Source organism: Perna viridis, chromosome 11 (assembly GCF_037379345.1).
Source record: "Perna viridis isolate PV_CMFRI_1.1 ecotype Kerala chromosome 11, ASM3737934v1, whole genome shotgun sequence".
Lineage (NCBI taxonomy): Eukaryota > Metazoa > Mollusca > Bivalvia > Mytilida > Mytilidae > Perna > Perna viridis.
In genome coordinates this window covers 4,986,151-5,002,643 of record NC_142455.1, presented here as the reverse complement: position 1 = coordinate 5,002,643, position 16,493 = coordinate 4,986,151, and the positions used below count along the sequence as shown (strand labels likewise).

The 16,493-nt window shown below is 32.2% G+C and overlaps 1 protein-coding gene across 1 annotated transcript; it reads left to right on the top strand.

The window, feature by feature from the left end:
- Positions 1 to 6,029: 6,029 nt before the first annotated feature.
- Positions 6,030 to 12,110, top strand: LOC148602424 (C-type mannose receptor 2-like). The gene is made up of 9 exons (XM_088552959.1): positions 6,030 to 6,135; positions 6,452 to 6,543; positions 7,509 to 7,596; positions 8,019 to 8,220; positions 8,952 to 9,075; positions 9,335 to 9,422; positions 10,744 to 10,957; positions 11,152 to 11,199; positions 11,979 to 12,110. The coding sequence occupies exons 1-9, from the start codon at positions 6,090 to 6,092 to the stop codon at positions 12,070 to 12,072; spliced, it is 996 nt and encodes a 331-aa protein (XP_088409085.1). The 5' UTR covers positions 6,030 to 6,089; the 3' UTR covers positions 12,073 to 12,110.
- The last annotated feature ends 4,383 nt before the right edge of the window (positions 12,111 to 16,493 follow it).

The following is a 16,493-nucleotide window of genomic DNA, read 5'->3' as shown; positions in this document are numbered from 1 at the left end:
GACAACCACTGTATATCTTGTCACAAACTAGACAGAAATTCAAGTTTGACATTTTTATGAATACGATAAAATCACTGTAGATGTTTGAAAGATGGCAAGCTAATGTAAAATTGTGTCCGTATGACTATCTCTCTCCTATCAAAAACACAAACATTTAACAACAGATAAATAGAAACATTGATGATATGAAATAGAATTTAAAGAGAAAACATTTAAGCTAATACTAATATCTGACGAATGAGACAAACATATTCCTATTTTTATTCATTTAAGATATCTTTATCTCACAACAGGTACAAGGCAAAGTCTCGTTAGAGAACTTGAAATCTTACCCTTGGGTGTCTGCGATTTCTCTGTCTTGGATTCTCAGCGGTGTTAGATTCTTAATATCATACAATCCAAAGTAAGGCACACGTTAATGATATCAATGCACATGGGTACTCTCACTTAAAATTTAAAAAAAATCAGTAATGATTTGTTACGATATGATTTGGCTGTCATAGTTTTTTTCTCTTTTCTAGAAACGCTACGCATGTATATCATTTAAAAAGCAAAGCATTTAATTTTATTAACGATATTATCCAAGGTTAATGAATCCAAGTTGACAATTTATGAAAAAAACATTAGAAAAAAAATTTTCGTCAAATTCAATTTTAAATTCAAATTAAGACATTGAAAGGTTTTTAAGATGTATAGACACGATTTAGACATTTTCTGTTTGGTATTTGATGCAATGAAGATACAATGATAGTTATTGTCTGCCTTTGCCAAGTCAACTATTTAGTCACTGTTTTATTTCTACATTTATTTAGGTTTAAAAAACGAATATGACTATTGTATATCTTGGTTGATATTCAATATTCAGTAAAGATATGTAACGACTGTCTGATAAAGAACATTCCTTACAATCGTGTTAAAGCTGGCATTTGTATAGTGTGCATTTTATAAAAGCGATATAACAAAATATAAGCCGGAAGCAGCAGGAATCCTTTAGAAAGTATCACAAACCTATCAGAAGGAAGAGTGGTCAACCCATAGCCTTTAATTACAGAGTAGTCAAGGGAATCAAGGTTATAGCGATAATCAAAAGAATGCAATCCAGGGTCAAAGACCAGACATGGAAAACAGACATGCACAACAAAGAACATAAAGTAACTAAAATCAATATATTCAATATTCAGTAAAGATATGTAACGACTGTCTGATCAAGAACATTCCTTACAATCGTGTTAAAGCTGGCATTTGTATAGTGTGCATTTTATAAAAGCGATATCACAAAATATAAGCCGGAAGCAGCAGGAATCCTTTAGAAAGTATCACAAACCTATCAGAAGGAAGAGTGGTCAACCCATAGCCTTTAATTACAGAGTAATCAAGGGAATCAAGGTTATAGCGATAATCAAAAGAATGCAATCCAGGGTCAAAAACCAGACATGGAAAACAGACATGCACAACAAAGAACATAATGTAACTAAAATCAATATATTCAATATTCAGTAAAGATATGTAACGACTGTCTGATCAAGAACATTCTTTACAATCGTGTTAAAGCTGGCATTTGTATAGTGTGCATTTTATAAAAGCGATATCACAAAATATAAGCCGGAAGCAGCAGGAATCCTTTAGAAAGTATCACAAACCTATCAGAAGGAAGAGTGGTCAACCCATAGCCTTTAATTACAGAGTAATCAAGGGAATCAAGGTTATAGCGATAATCAAAAGAATGCAATCCAGGATCAAAGACCAGACATGGAAAACAGACATGCACAACAAAGAACATAAAATAACTAAAATCATACATACAAAGTAACAAAAGCAAATGAGCAACTCGGACTCCACTAAAAACTGGGAGCATGGACCGGACCAGGTAGGGTAAGCGTCCTCTGCTTTTCCGAGTTGCTCATAAAAAGTCAAGTCCGGGGTAGACAAACAAGGAAAGGAAAACTATGATCCGTCGAATAAATCAGTTTTCATGATGTCGATGGATACACCATAACGATCCACGAATTCATTATGACGACCATAAAACTTCTGTAGTGATGACTTCAATCTTGTAGCAACATAACCCTGTTCCAGAAGCCTATTTGTTAGAGTTCTAGCGCGATACAAAACGTCTGCGTAGTTTCGGCAAGCTATGACATAACGTATGAGTTATGATATGAACACTCCATATGCAGGTGCTGAAGGAATGTTGCCACAGATGAAAGGAAAGTTGACAATTCTGAATAAAAAGTCATCACGTTTGTGGTAAAGTTTGGTCAATAGTTTTCCTTTACCATCGATTTCTAAGTGTACGTCAAGATATGAGGCTGACCTTACAGTGTCTGTAGTATCCTTTATCTCAAGTTCTTTGGGGTAGATGCAATGGATCAAATCCCCGAAATTATGATTGTTTAAAGATACTGCATACGTCATCTATATAGCGGAAACTGAGATTAAAGGATCTATCCAAACGATATTCTTTCTTTCGGATCAAATCAGCTATAAAGTCAGCCTCATAAGAGTGAAGGAATAGGTCAGCAAGTAAAGGAACACAATTTGTTCCAATTGGAGTGCCAACCGTTTGTTGAAAAACACGTCCGCTACACTGGACAAACATGTTGTTGATTAAAAATTCCAGTGTTTTGTAAACATTTTCCTCTGTATATTTGGAAGATGATTTGGAATTATTTCTTACAAAGTATGAGGAATCTCTACCAAGAACTATATATTTGTGTCTAAGCTACAAGTAATAACACCTTTGTAGCTGCAAAAAAGTCTTAGGGTTCTGATTTTATTTGTAAAAGGCGAGGAGCTAAACTAAACAGCATACATGTTGTTAGTTTGGCTACTTGCCAAGCTACAGGTTTAAGGGCCAATACATAGGCTATGAGTCCTTATATAATAAATGAAACCACGGACTTAAATTGAGGATCCAAATTCCACCTTCAAAATCAGTTACACTGATTCATAAGGTTTCAAAATATTCTGACTTTAAAAGACTTAATCATGTAAATCCTCTTTTCCAGTCGTGCCTACCCTAAATTCATGACCTTGGAATCAAATACTACCATTGACTGAGTTATTGTATTTCAATGCAAAATACATTTTTGTAAGCAGTGCACTGTTTTCTTCAAATATCTACTTTTCGACAATTTTTTTTTATTCTAGTCAAATTATACAGATTAAAAATGAATACAATTTATTTAGAGGTATCGATTATAATTGCTGGAAAATAACTCGGATAGTTTAAACTTACGACTCCTGAAGCAATAAGAAGCATTATATTGGTTCGTTCTTTAAAAACGCAATTTAAATCTTCATACATCTTCAAAGCAGAAAAGAATTCGAATAACTAGGGTTCGACAATTCAAAGCTTAGTATCTGTTTAAGTTAAATCATATTTTGTATGCAAAGATAAAAATAATGACGACCGCTTGTTCACATATTTTTAATATCGAGGCATTTCATGCGAAGGAAATTCTAAAGTAATTATCAAGGTTTTCCATATTGGTCTGAGGCTAGCCATATTATCCTCAGGCGTAGTCGAAGTACAATTTGTCTAGCCGAGGGCCAATAATTCAGCCAATATAGAAATCTAACGCGATCAGACCTACATTGACTAACTTGTCCAACACATCATAGTGGCTTGGCCAATATTGATTTTAATAAGACAAGTATTGGATAGCTAAATGTAGCGGCATCAAAGCAAACTGACTAAGATTCTTCTTGCTACAAGAAAAAATGTAGCAATAACCTTTGTTATAAACCTTAATTTTCAAACTCAACAGCATGATATTGGGTACAAATGTGCCCTTCTCTACATAGTTTAAACACTCATTGTTCAGAGGCCACTTGTTGAAATTCAAAATTAGACAAACAACTTTTCGAGCAAGTGTCATTGCACATCGAAAACTATTTTTTCCATAATCACCAATAGCGAGAGCGGAGAGTTCTGAGGCAAAATTTACATACAAGTAAGCGGGGTGAAGAATATGATGAGAACTAAAATTCATTGTCTGGAAGTGATATATATCGAGGAACGTAAGAGTAATCAAGAGAACCAAGGTTATAGCGGTAATAAAAAAGAATAATAATTAGCTTCCACAATAATTATTTCAAAAACTAAAGCGGTTTCTTAAATGTCTACAAATCTTACTTAAATGGTTGAAACGATTGGAAACGCATAGAATGTTTACATTATGAGAACGTCATACTGCAACTTATGTCTCCATTCACTGACGCCAGTTCCGTCGACAACAATATTGAAATGCCAGAATATTAGGTAAATGGACAAATGCATAAGCAGTTCAAAACATACATATAGATTTTAATAATAATTCATACCTTTAAATGATAATTTTATTGCAAATATTTTAAATATGAATAGTCAACGTTCTCTGCTGACTAAGTGCTGTTCATGCAGGATGTGCTTACAACTATCTGTCATTTACAATGAAACCTTGTACTGGTCAACGAAAAGCTGTCCTTGCTTATAAGCAATGCCTACTTCATATGAGAGTGTTTTGTTTTAATTTATTTCATTAGTGTTCAAAAGTATCTAAATATCTAGTTTATGAATTTAGAAAGATTAAGGTTTTGGTTAAAGCAGACGAAGCTGTATCAGTTGTCTTTTAAGTTGCAAATTCATTACGGTAGATAACATGGATGTAATCCGTGAATAGTATTTTCCAGAGACAACACTCTATGTAACGAAAACAAGATCGAAGAACCGTTGCAGTCTTTATTCTGTAGTATATTAACAAAAACGTGGCGCGCAATTTAATCGCATAGGTACTCCACAGGTCTGTTGGAATATCTGTCCTTCAAACTCGACCATTTACTCTCATTTACCATTTTAGCAAAATCTGATTAGAACACTTTTTGTGTATGGTTACACACACAAATTTTTTTATTTTCTTTTTATGTACAGAATCATTGGTGAATAAGAAGCAGAATCAAATTTAGCTTGTTATTGAAAAGTGTGGTCGACCGGTGTGCAATGTATAAACAAACTTTTTTTTTACTATGGCTGTTTAAATATAACAGTACATATTTGGTCAATAAATTTGATTCCATTATGATTACCTATTAGCACCTAAAGTGTAAGATTTAGGAAAGAAACCTCATTGATTCAAACTCAATACGAAAGTCTTTTAAGAGAAAATTCTATAAACATTTCTGAGTTATGTCTCTTTTTACTAGGCTTTTTTTCTGCCCAAAATATTGTTCATTGACTGACTTGAATAAAAATACAAAAGCATGTGATTGATATTTTTTTCGCAATGAATAATAATTGTAATAAGCAATTTAAGTTTGACTTCAGGAGGTAGACCTAGGTAGGGGACACAACTTCCAGGAATCTTTCGAACATTTGTATTCAGCATTTTACATCAAGGTAACTAGAGCTGATTTCATTCTGTTTCAAACGAAAGCTTGATAGGGTTTGGTTAAATTGAATATGATACAAACTTACTACTGATTTCAAGATTTATGTCTCTTACCCAAGGTCTATCTCCTTAATGTGAAATGACAAAATTAATACTACAAATACAAACACAGATAAAAGGAATTATTAAAATCAACAAATAATCTGCGCTAACATCCCAAACATAAAAGATGACGTGTCTAGGTAACAAAGCTAAGGATGGAATTTGACAGCAGTTCGATCTTCACCAAAATATTCCAAATATGTACAAAAAAAAAAAAACGAAAAACAATTCTCACTTATCAGGATCAGGCCTCTCAGAATAAACAAGTATTTAACTAAATTGGTTAAATGTCAACTAATTGTTTCTGAAAAACCTTAAAAACTGATATATAACAGACAGAAAACACGTGTTAAAAAGCTAGATGAAAGGTTTTAATGCATATTAGGAAAAAATTGTAGGTTTTGACATTTTAAATTAAACGCCGTAAATGACCAAATTACGACATTAACTATGAACTTTTGGCCAATTCAGAGAATTAGTGACAACTTGACATTAAAACTGTAATTTTTTCAATATTTAAAATAATTAAGTTTCATTATGTTATTCAGTTTCGTAGTTAATTTCAAAAGATTGTTATAAAATCAGCGGGCAAGCTGTGATAGTTCAATTGAACACAGGATGGCTACATCAACTGTTGTGTTTTTTGCAGCTGTTTGTGCCTACGGTAGGGATATTAATAGTACTTTATAGTTATTTACGTGTTATTGTTCCAATGGCCATTAACTTGTTCTTTTTATCATTTTTTTCTTCATATGCATTATGATAAGTTGAAATTCATAAATGGTGTTCGATTTGTCAAAAGAAAAAAAAAAGGGTTTACTAATTTTGATTATTTTTCTCACCTGTAATAACGATGACCAACTGTTCTTTTTTGGTATCACGAAATAGTGTTGCGTCTCAGGATTATTATTGTCATCATCTGTAAAGTGATTGTTAAGTTATTATCTTGGTAAAGTTGAATACATATCGCTTGTGTTTAGTTTACTGTGGATGCCCTGACGGATGGTCGCAGTACAAAGATTCATGTTACTGGGACTCTACTGAAACAGCTTCCAGTTGGAGTGATGCAGAGGTTTGATGTTCGGAAATACTCTAAGGCTACGAATTTTACTGCTGACAAAAAAGTTTTGTTTCAGTAAATCACTGAATTATTCATGAATATTTCTGACAATGCAATTAAGGCCACAGAAAATATTTTATTGTCGGGCAACTAAAGCAAAAATATAGAAACGATTTACTAAATAAGCGTTCTATTAATGTGTTGCAAATTTTCTGTTAGATTCGGCGTTAAGTGTTTTTGTAATAACGGATCTTTTTTTGGACCAATTATGTATCAAATAAAAACATAATATCAATAAATACTTTTGAGGAAACAAACTGAACACATTAGGTTTGGTCGCTTATTTATCATTTTTGTATTAAATAAATGCAAATCAACACACTTTTGTCGAGAAAATTCAACAAGTTGACGATGGATCACTGACGGGAATCCAGTCAGAGTAATGGCTGATTGGGTAATCCTCAGCCGGAGTATGAGAAAAACCACTAATGTTTCATACAATTCACAAATTCAAATGCAATGATGTTTGTAAATGAACTGTTCAAAAACAATTTCGCCAAATATATCGAAAAAGCAAGCAAATATAAAAGTATTCTTCAAAATAAAGGAGAAGAAGGATGGGATTAAATATGGTTATGATCTGAACTATAGTCTTGGTGTGTCCTTACTAAATGGTCTTGCTATGATTTTGTATCTGTTAAATATGTGTGTGATTGATGTTAACCACGAGAAGAAAAGCAGTCATTTAAAACAAAAATAAAAACTATAAGAAAACAGGCTTAAAATTGGATACATAATACAGTAAATAAGATTTAAGATTGTATCGTAAAATTTGATTACTTTTTCTCACATTGAAGTTTTTATTCCAAAATCTGTTGAAATACTTTGTTATCGGCGGGTTGCAAAAACATTATTTATGCTAAGAAATGTCATGGTAATGATGTTCTAGATAAAAAATGTAGTTTCAAATATTGTAGAAAAGATGTCAGAAGAGGGGTGGTTATTTGACAGATATTACCAGTCAAGACGAAAATGATTTTATCGCAAGAATGACCTTCGGTGCTGGTATGTACACATGACTGTTATAAACTTAACAAAAGTCGGACGATGCTTTAGCTCTCAGAAAATAAGCTTTATTTCCAATGTACCAAAAATTGTTATGGGAAAATAAATTCTGTCTTTAAAAGAAGATGGACGACGCAGTAGTTTTTTTTCTACATTTCATTCAGGAAATAACACACGTCACGCAATTTCAATTTTCGATACAGTTTTTACTAATACCACTAAGTTATCAGTATTTTGGCCAATCGGGAAACAGAATTGTGATCAGGTGACTTGCGTTTCCATAGAAGAGCGTCTTTAAGGTCAAAGAGTAAGAAGGGAAACTTTACCTACTGAGTCGGAATAATCTTATAACAAGATTTGTAATATCAAATAGACTATAAATGTGTTGTTATAACTTATTTATTTCTGCTTTTATCATGTAGGTCATTGGTTTTGGATGGGCATTACTCACAAGGAGTCTTGTGACGGCTATGTAAAGGAATCTTCCAACCAGAAGATAAGTTATGCCCAATGGAATGCAGATGAAAGTAATAAAGTAGATAAACCTGACTGTGTCCTAATGGGGTATCTTGGATTATGGGAAACAAATGACTGTAATGACAAACAATATTTCATCTGTGAAAGGTATCAATGAATTCCTGCGGTAACAGTATTATCCCTGATCTGTTAAAAGTTTAAAACGCTTTACATTTCCATTTGAGTTTTGGCTTTCTTTATATTTCATTATTTTTTTGTTTAATTTTTTTCTCTCCACAAAATGGTGCTTCCTTCTTGCAATATATGTTGTTTAGATATAATACAATTTTCATATCAGCAGATTTGAACTGTTTTGTATTGACATATATCTAAGCAGAAAAGCCTTCTTGTAGGTTTTTTTTTATCAGCGGCAAAAGTTTTCAGGTGTTTGATATCTTAAAGCCATATAAATGGCAGTAGTTTCTGATTCTTTTTTAAAACATTTTAAGCCATGTATACAGCAGATTAATAGTGAATTCAGACAACGATATAAGCAGTAATTGTTTCTATTTGAATTTAAGTGGCTGCTATAACAGCAACAGTGGTTTCTATATATTTTAAATGACTGCAACAGTGGTTTCTGTTTAATTTGATATTTTAACGGAAACAGAAAAACCTGGTTTCTTTCAATTTTTTTCACACTAACACATGAATTGGCGGCAGTGGTTTTTTTTTTTTTTTTCCTTTTTTTTATTTTGAACTATAAGATATATGAACAGCTGTGCTATGACATACAGCTCTGTTGCATGGTTGGTCTAAATTGTATTACATAGCAGTATTTTCTTTAAAAAATGACAGCTGTGTAATCAACAGTTGCTGTGAATTTTACATCTTTACAGTGACAACTATATCAGCAGTAGTGGGTTTTCAGATCTGGGATGGTTGTCAAACACAAACTCATTTAGCTACAATGGACATTATTACAGAACAGTGGGACAACTTGCAACATACGAAGAAGCAAAGGTTCGTTGTTTCAATGTTGTAACTTATGAATACATTTTAGTGTTTTATTATCATGATACATGATTCATGGATAATAAAAGCAAATCTTTATTTAATATATCAATGTTGATTTAAAAGATTTATGTTCTAGATGCACATAATATTTCAAAGATAGCATAATCGTTTGGAGTATTTAGTGTTAGAAGATTTATTTTGCATATATTAACGTAAAAAAAATTGCAAAATATTACTTCATGCATTTTCAACTTATTCATTGTAGGAGTTGTGCGAAGATAATGACGCCTATCTAGTAGAACCAGACACCGAAGAAGAAAATAAATACGTCCACGACAAAATGCACGAAGCATGTTAGTATATTTAAATATAATACAGACTATATAGTACTATCGTATTTTGTATTCATTGTAAAAATATGATAATACTATATTTTGTCATTTAAAGGGATTAATAGAAACTTTGCTTTTTCAAATAAATCTGTTTCACAACTAAATAGTTTTAAGGTAGAAATGTAGGACGATAAGCAGTGAGCAATACACTGGCACACTTAGCAAGACAATACAATGTTAAAAGAGTAATCAAGGGAACCAAGGTTACAGCTGTAATCAACAGAATCTAATCCAGGGACAAAGACCAGACATGGAAAACAGACATACATAACAAAGAACATAAAGTAACTAGAATCATACAAACAAAGTAATAAAAGCAAATGAGCAACTCGGACTCCACTAAAAACTGGGAACATGGACCAGGTGCATTGGTAGGGTAAGCGTCCTCTACTTTTCTAGAAACACCCGCCGAGTTGTTCATAAAAATTCAAGTCCGGGATAGACGAAAGAGGATAGGAAAACTATGACACGTTGAACAAATCAGTTCTCATGGCGCATATGGATACATTTTAGCGATCCACGAGTTCATGATGACGACCATAAAACTTTCGTAGTTAAGATTTGAAATACTCGTTATGAAGACAAGTGGTAAAATACCTTCTATAAAGGTAACTAGTACGTGAACTGAAAATATAAAAATTGCTTTTTTTTTAATATTTGAATACGATGCAACAATTCAATAAAATAATTTTAGTTATTATTTTACTGCCAACTTTGCTCTCAATTTTTATGTACTCTTTATTGTATGGAAATACATTACAAAACTATTTCATGACACTTAGAGTCATGTGACAAACTGTCGATTCAGAAATTATTGCGTTCATTGCTTATTGCAATTTTGTCATTTTTGTCTAATTGCGATTTTGAAAAAAAAAATCAATTATCAATAATGTTTTAAAATAATATTGCGAGTTGTTTATATTGCGATTTGAAATCGGTCGCATGTTTCGCAAGAATAAAAACATCGGGGTATTTGTAAATTCACAGAATTAAAACCGGATTATCGTCAAACAATATGTACTCATTTACACACAGAAAGAATTCTTACCTTCTTACTTTCCAGTAAACAAACAAATCCTATATGTAACAAAGCTATACCCACTTTTTTTTAATCAATCCTTAGATTATCTGCAGTTTATTTACCAAACTAAAATTAACATATAATGAAGACCGTACATTATCATAATAACAGTATTTATGATTTACTCAACAGAAGCACACAATAAGGTTATCAACACCATTGTAGAAAAGACAATTTATACACATTTTTTTCATTTTGTAGTCTACGGACAATGGCGTTACCTTGGAGCTAATGACAAGGAAAAAGAAGGAGATTATATTTGGTCAAATAGTGGTAAATCAATCTCCTTTGAGAATTGGTGGCCTGGAGAACCTAACGATAAGGGATATGGAGGGGAAGATTGTATGGAGATGAGATATTGGGGGAAATGGAATGATGTCGGCTGTTACCAAGACAACAAATTCATTTGTGAGATGTATGTAGATGCAGAGATACCTGTCTAGAAATTTTTATATTTATCCGCCGGTTGATACTTGAGAAAGAGTATTCAATGAGTTATTATTTTGTTGTTAACCTTATTTAACTAAATAAATGAATACGAATACTCTCTATGCAAAACTGTATTCAACTTAACTGTCTAATGAAATTTTCTATTTTATTTATGTTTAGTGCTCTAAAAACAAAAGAACCAGAAAAAGAAGACTGTGAAGATGGCAGGTAGGATTTGAATAACTGTTACATCTAGGAAATACGAAATTCATAACATTGATAACACTGCCAAATAGAAGTAATATATTCATAACTGAAATTTGCATTTAAGTATTTAAACATTTCAGAGCAATCCGTTTATACGCTCCCGAAGGGAGCTTAAATAGTTTTATTATCAACTGGGTTCAGTATACTTATGGCAAAGAAAACCATCAATATTCGGTTTGTGCCTGTAAAATCGGGAGCTTAAAAATAACAGTATGGTAGCTTCATTCTCTTATACTTGGTAAATGTAATTGAGAACTACACCTGTCTAGAAAACCTTAGCTCGCTTCGACGAAAATGACGTAATCAGCTTATCGATATCAAACGATTTTACCTAAAGACATTCCGGGTCATAACAACCGCAGTTACTTACCACAGCCAGACAATTCTGTCCATAAATAGTTTAGACCAAGTAAATAGTAAAGTACGTAAGGACAATAAAAACCGTATAAGATTTACCGTTTTGGAATTTAAGAATAACAGGGCTGACAAACATAATTAAAGGAGATTCGTGTTTTCTTCAGAAGCGTTTAAGGTTAAATCTTGCTCATACGATTACAATATACTTTATAACCCTATAACCAAAACTACTATTGCCATAGATGTCAGAGCAGAGAAAGGGTTCGAATCCCTCTGAAGAAGCGACCAATTTTTGATGGCATGTTTGCAGACTCGCATCGATTTCAGATTTTGGGAGTACTCTCGACTTATACATACACATATACATATATTATCTTTTACAGCCCAGTGACAGAGAAAGCAACAGTTCAACCAACTTTACCACCTACAACAACAGAACAAGACGTAATAACCACATCTGACTACTATGACTACTAAGATGACAACTTTTGTTTAATAAAACATTATATAACAAATGTTCTTACTGGTTTGAACAAACATTTTCTTGAAATCGTTTCTAGAAGACAGAGGATGCTTACCCTACCGGTGCACCTGGTCCATGCTTCCAGTTTTTATGAACGGGTTGTTCATTTACTTTCGTTGCTTTTTGTGTACGTTTTGTAATGATTATTACACGTTTTTTTGTGTGTGCCTATTTTCCTCACCTGGTCGATATTTTATTTTTTATGACGGTTCTTATTGTGGTTTCCTTAATTTTCCTTTGTACCAAATAAACCCTTTCCTTAGTGTGTACAGTCATTTGAATTGTACCTAAAGAAGCAATATGAATGTGCTTTGAAGCTTTGTGTATTGTTCTCAGACAGGTACTGAGTACCAATAACATGCACTTCTAACTTGTTGGGTTTGATATATAGTTATTAAAAATTAAATAATTTTGTGAAAATATTATGGGTGCAAATATACGTGGATCTAGAGTGTTCGGAACTGATTTTTGTACATTCAAAGTTTCAAAAAACGTTTTTGTTTTTGTTTTGCATTATTTTTGTTTTATTTATTTGTTTGTTTTTGTTTTGTTTAGAGAGGGGGTAATTTCATGAGGTTAATTTTACATAATTTACGGTTATTCAGCCTGCAGGAGAAACAATGAGCAGTTAAAAATAAATTAACAAACTTTGTAAGAATCCTGCAAATTCTGTAAAAATGTGATACACTAAAAAAAGGCTACAAATTTTTATTTTTGTTATTATGTTGCTTCATAGGTCTATATGATAAAGAGTAATCAAGGGAACCAAGGTTATAGCGGTAATCAAAAGAATGTAATCCAGGGACAAAGACCAGACATGGAAAACAGACATGCACAACAAAGAACATAAAGTAACTAAAATCATACATACAAAGTAACAAAAGTAAATGAGCAACTCGGACTCCACTAAAAACTGGGAGCATGGACCAGGTGTACCGGTAGGGTAAGCGTCCTAAAAAATGTGGTATTTGAGATGTCGGGAACGGGCGACTAGTCGCATGTTTAATTACCTCATAAATATTCATTTTTGGTGATTGCAATTTCTCCATATGAATAAAAAAAATTGAAAATCTGCTTTGTTATGTAATGGGGGATATGTCTTTTTTTTAAATGAATCCTTAAAAAAAACCTTTTTTTTTCTAAAATTTTGAACATTTATTGTTTTTTTTTCAAAAAAGATCCCAGTCACCAGCCCCCACTTTCCCCTCGATTTAAAAATGGTGGAAGACTTTGTAGCACTTCGCCACTTAAGGGCATCTCTAGCAACATTTTCCGTTTAAGCCGGTCAACTAGACTAATCTGTGCAGATACCAGAAATATTACAGTTCTCCATGGAAAGTGGGAATATGTTACACATATCATGTGACGTAAATAAAATTCAAACGCATGCAATTGATGGCTGAAAATTCCAAAAAGAAAACATTTGCCTTTCCTATCTTAGAAAAACTATCATTTGAATTAGATAATACAATCGGAGTTCTATTTTCTTCCGAGACGGATTAGGTTCTTGACAACAGCAACAGTGAAACAACGAAGATACACGTATAATACGATGAGCATTGGGACACGACACCCTATATGTCCACGTTTCCCCGAACTTTTTATCATATTCACTTCTTTTAATAAGTACAAAAATAGATAAGACATGAAAGCGATCAGAAAAAATGGAGTTATTTTTACTGGAACGTAATCATAATCTATTTATTTTTATTTATTTGATTAAAGGAAATGATGAGTTTTCTCCAAAAGGACAGTCACTTATTGTTACTTCCGGAACATGACTTTTTCTCGTTGGTACATTGGGGAATCTTAAGGAAAATTAGATTGTACATGTAAGAACCGTAGAGTTCACACTGCTCGCTAACACATACGTAAAAAAGAAATATAATTCGCTGCCACCAATGTCATAAATCGCAAGGGTAAGTCCATTTTCACATCGTAATCCGGTGTCGAGAATTCATTATTAACACATTTCATTTCCTGTGAAAAAGCTTTCAGTTTATTCTTGCATCAAATTCAAGTTTTGCACAAACACACAAAAGCATATCAATTTACTCAATCCCAATCATAATTTTCTCTCATAATCATATGATCTCACAAACAAGTTCATAAAAGTGTGGGGATTAGAGTGACAAACAATGACGTCAAAATATACACTAATGATACTGAGTGACATTATACATATACAATTAAAACACTGATATTAAACGTCTGTCAAAAGCGAAAGCTGCATTCAACAACTTTAAGAATGCCGGGAAATCTGGCCAGTACATCCCATAAATCAAATTGAAACTTTGCAAAAGTTGTATTATACCTATCTTGTTGTAAGTTTCAGAGTACTAGATAATAGTTACCAACAAAAGCTCTTCACTTTTTATACAGCGATCCTGAGATGGATCCATCGAATAGCGCATAAGTTTTTTTGGTGGGTGTAAAAATTGGCGATGTTTAGGCAAAACGTAAACGAATGATTCAGGCGTAATAATCTAAATAAATGACATAGTTTTGCACTTTTATTATTGTATATTACAAGCTCTACCGCACAAGAAATTTAAGTAAATTCAGGCTTAGTGTTTTGAGAAATTTTATGTTTGACGTAGTGTATTAATTGCAGGATTTGTTAATTTTAATTCAGGATTTATTTTCATTTGAAATAAATATTTCCAGATAAATTGTCGTGGGAATTTATTTCTGTTGATTTATTACACGAAATAAACAAAATAAAATTTTCAGCAAAAATTCTACTTTTACCGTATTTTCAAGGAGTAATTTTTGGTTCACAGATGAAAAACAAATCAGAAGTAAACCTCGTAGCATATTTTAATTTTAATTTTGCTCGTATTGAATGATAAAAAAAGTAGTTTATGCTTATAAATCTAAAACATTTATGACAAAGATATTATGATTTATATCTCTTATATCCTGTATACACGAAATAATCAATAAAAACCTTTTTTTAAAGCAAAGAAACCAAAAGCTATCAGTACTTTTGTTATTTTTGATATTTGTTGTTTAAAGCTGTTCTTTTAAAATTCCATACATGAAAAAAATGCATGTTGTGCGATTTTTTTTTTACATTTCTTATGTACTCAGTTCCTACTCCAGCAAATTGTCAAAACACGAAGCAATGAGACAAGACCAACAACAAAACAATAGACAGTTTTATACGTCGCTTATTTTGTTTGGCGAAGAAGGACTATCTACTCGGTTTTGATTTATTAATACTTTGGTTTTTAGAGAATTTAAAGAAACGATCATCATATTCTTAAATAGTAAGAATACTTCAATTCAGGTTTTTTTATTTGGAATAAATTTTGGTCGAAATTCACAGTAATTTTTTTCCTTAAAAAGAAAATACAAATAGTTCATATTACTTTAAAGGGCACGTAAGATAACAACATTAAAATAAAAATAAGGAAATAATGTTATCAATTGACATATTCCAGGTCAGTGTTGTAGACTTTCCTTACAAATGAATATTTGTTTAAATATTTCTATCAAAAGAGAGTTTTTGTCAAGTCTGTAGAAAAAAAATGTTTGCCTTTTCTTACTTTAGGTTAACACCATTTGCGCTTCAGTATAAAAAGAACTTTGTAGAACTTAGGTGATTAGGGAACAAATAAATATATCCGATGCAAGACATTTCATTTAAAATTCAAATCACGAATATCAGTTCTATAATTGCTAAATGTAGCTGTAGTCTGACAGCCGCATTGAGCATATGTTATTGCATTTGAATGAAAGTGTATTACATGACTACAAAGCCATATAGTAAAAACAAACAAAAACAAAACGAACAAGCCAAACATTGGATATTGTCATATTTTTCATTTGCATATATTTTGAACAAAACGTCTTTTAACATCTTGCATGCAACGTTATTTATCATCGAGATAATGTTTTCATATTTCAGTCTGTGAAATATCAATATCGAGAGGAGTGAAAAGCAAATTAGATGTTTTCGTGGTGTCATATAAGCGTGAAAATACATTACCTGTTTGGATAGACTTGTAATGGGACAGGCAAACTTTACAATTATTTTTTCCATCGGTTATTGAGAACAGTTTAAAATGTTCAATATGAGAAATTAACACATCAATATATAATTACAGAATGTTTCCCTCGTTGTATTGAAGTCATAACTTAAGTGTCAGTCCCTGTAAGGATCAGGCAGTAGGTGAAACATGGTAGGGAAAATCCATCATTTTTGATTGTGCATCTGACTATTTGCACTGCAAAAATGAACATTTCATGGGCAGATAACTCTGTCAAAAACCTAATTTTTCGAAGATTTTATTGAAATATTTCTGCGCAAAGCCAGTTATGCGGAGATCAAATAAAGGTCTTTTGAAATAGAGAAAATATCAATGAGTGA

What these genes read in the sequence shown, in the direction of transcription:
- LOC148602424 (XM_088552959.1), top strand. Translation starts at nt 6,090, where the DNA reads ATGGCTACATCAACTGTTGTGTTTTTTGCAGCTGTTTGTGCCTACG. An exon ending in CCAGTTGGAGTGATGCAGAG is followed by an intron (nt 6,544 to 7,508) that starts GTTTGATGTTCG and finishes CAAATATTGTAG; the next exon opens with AAAAGATGTCAGAAGAGGGG. An exon ending in AAGAATGACCTTCGGTGCTG is followed by an intron (nt 7,597 to 8,018) that starts GTATGTACACAT and finishes TTTATCATGTAG; the next exon opens with GTCATTGGTTTTGGATGGGC.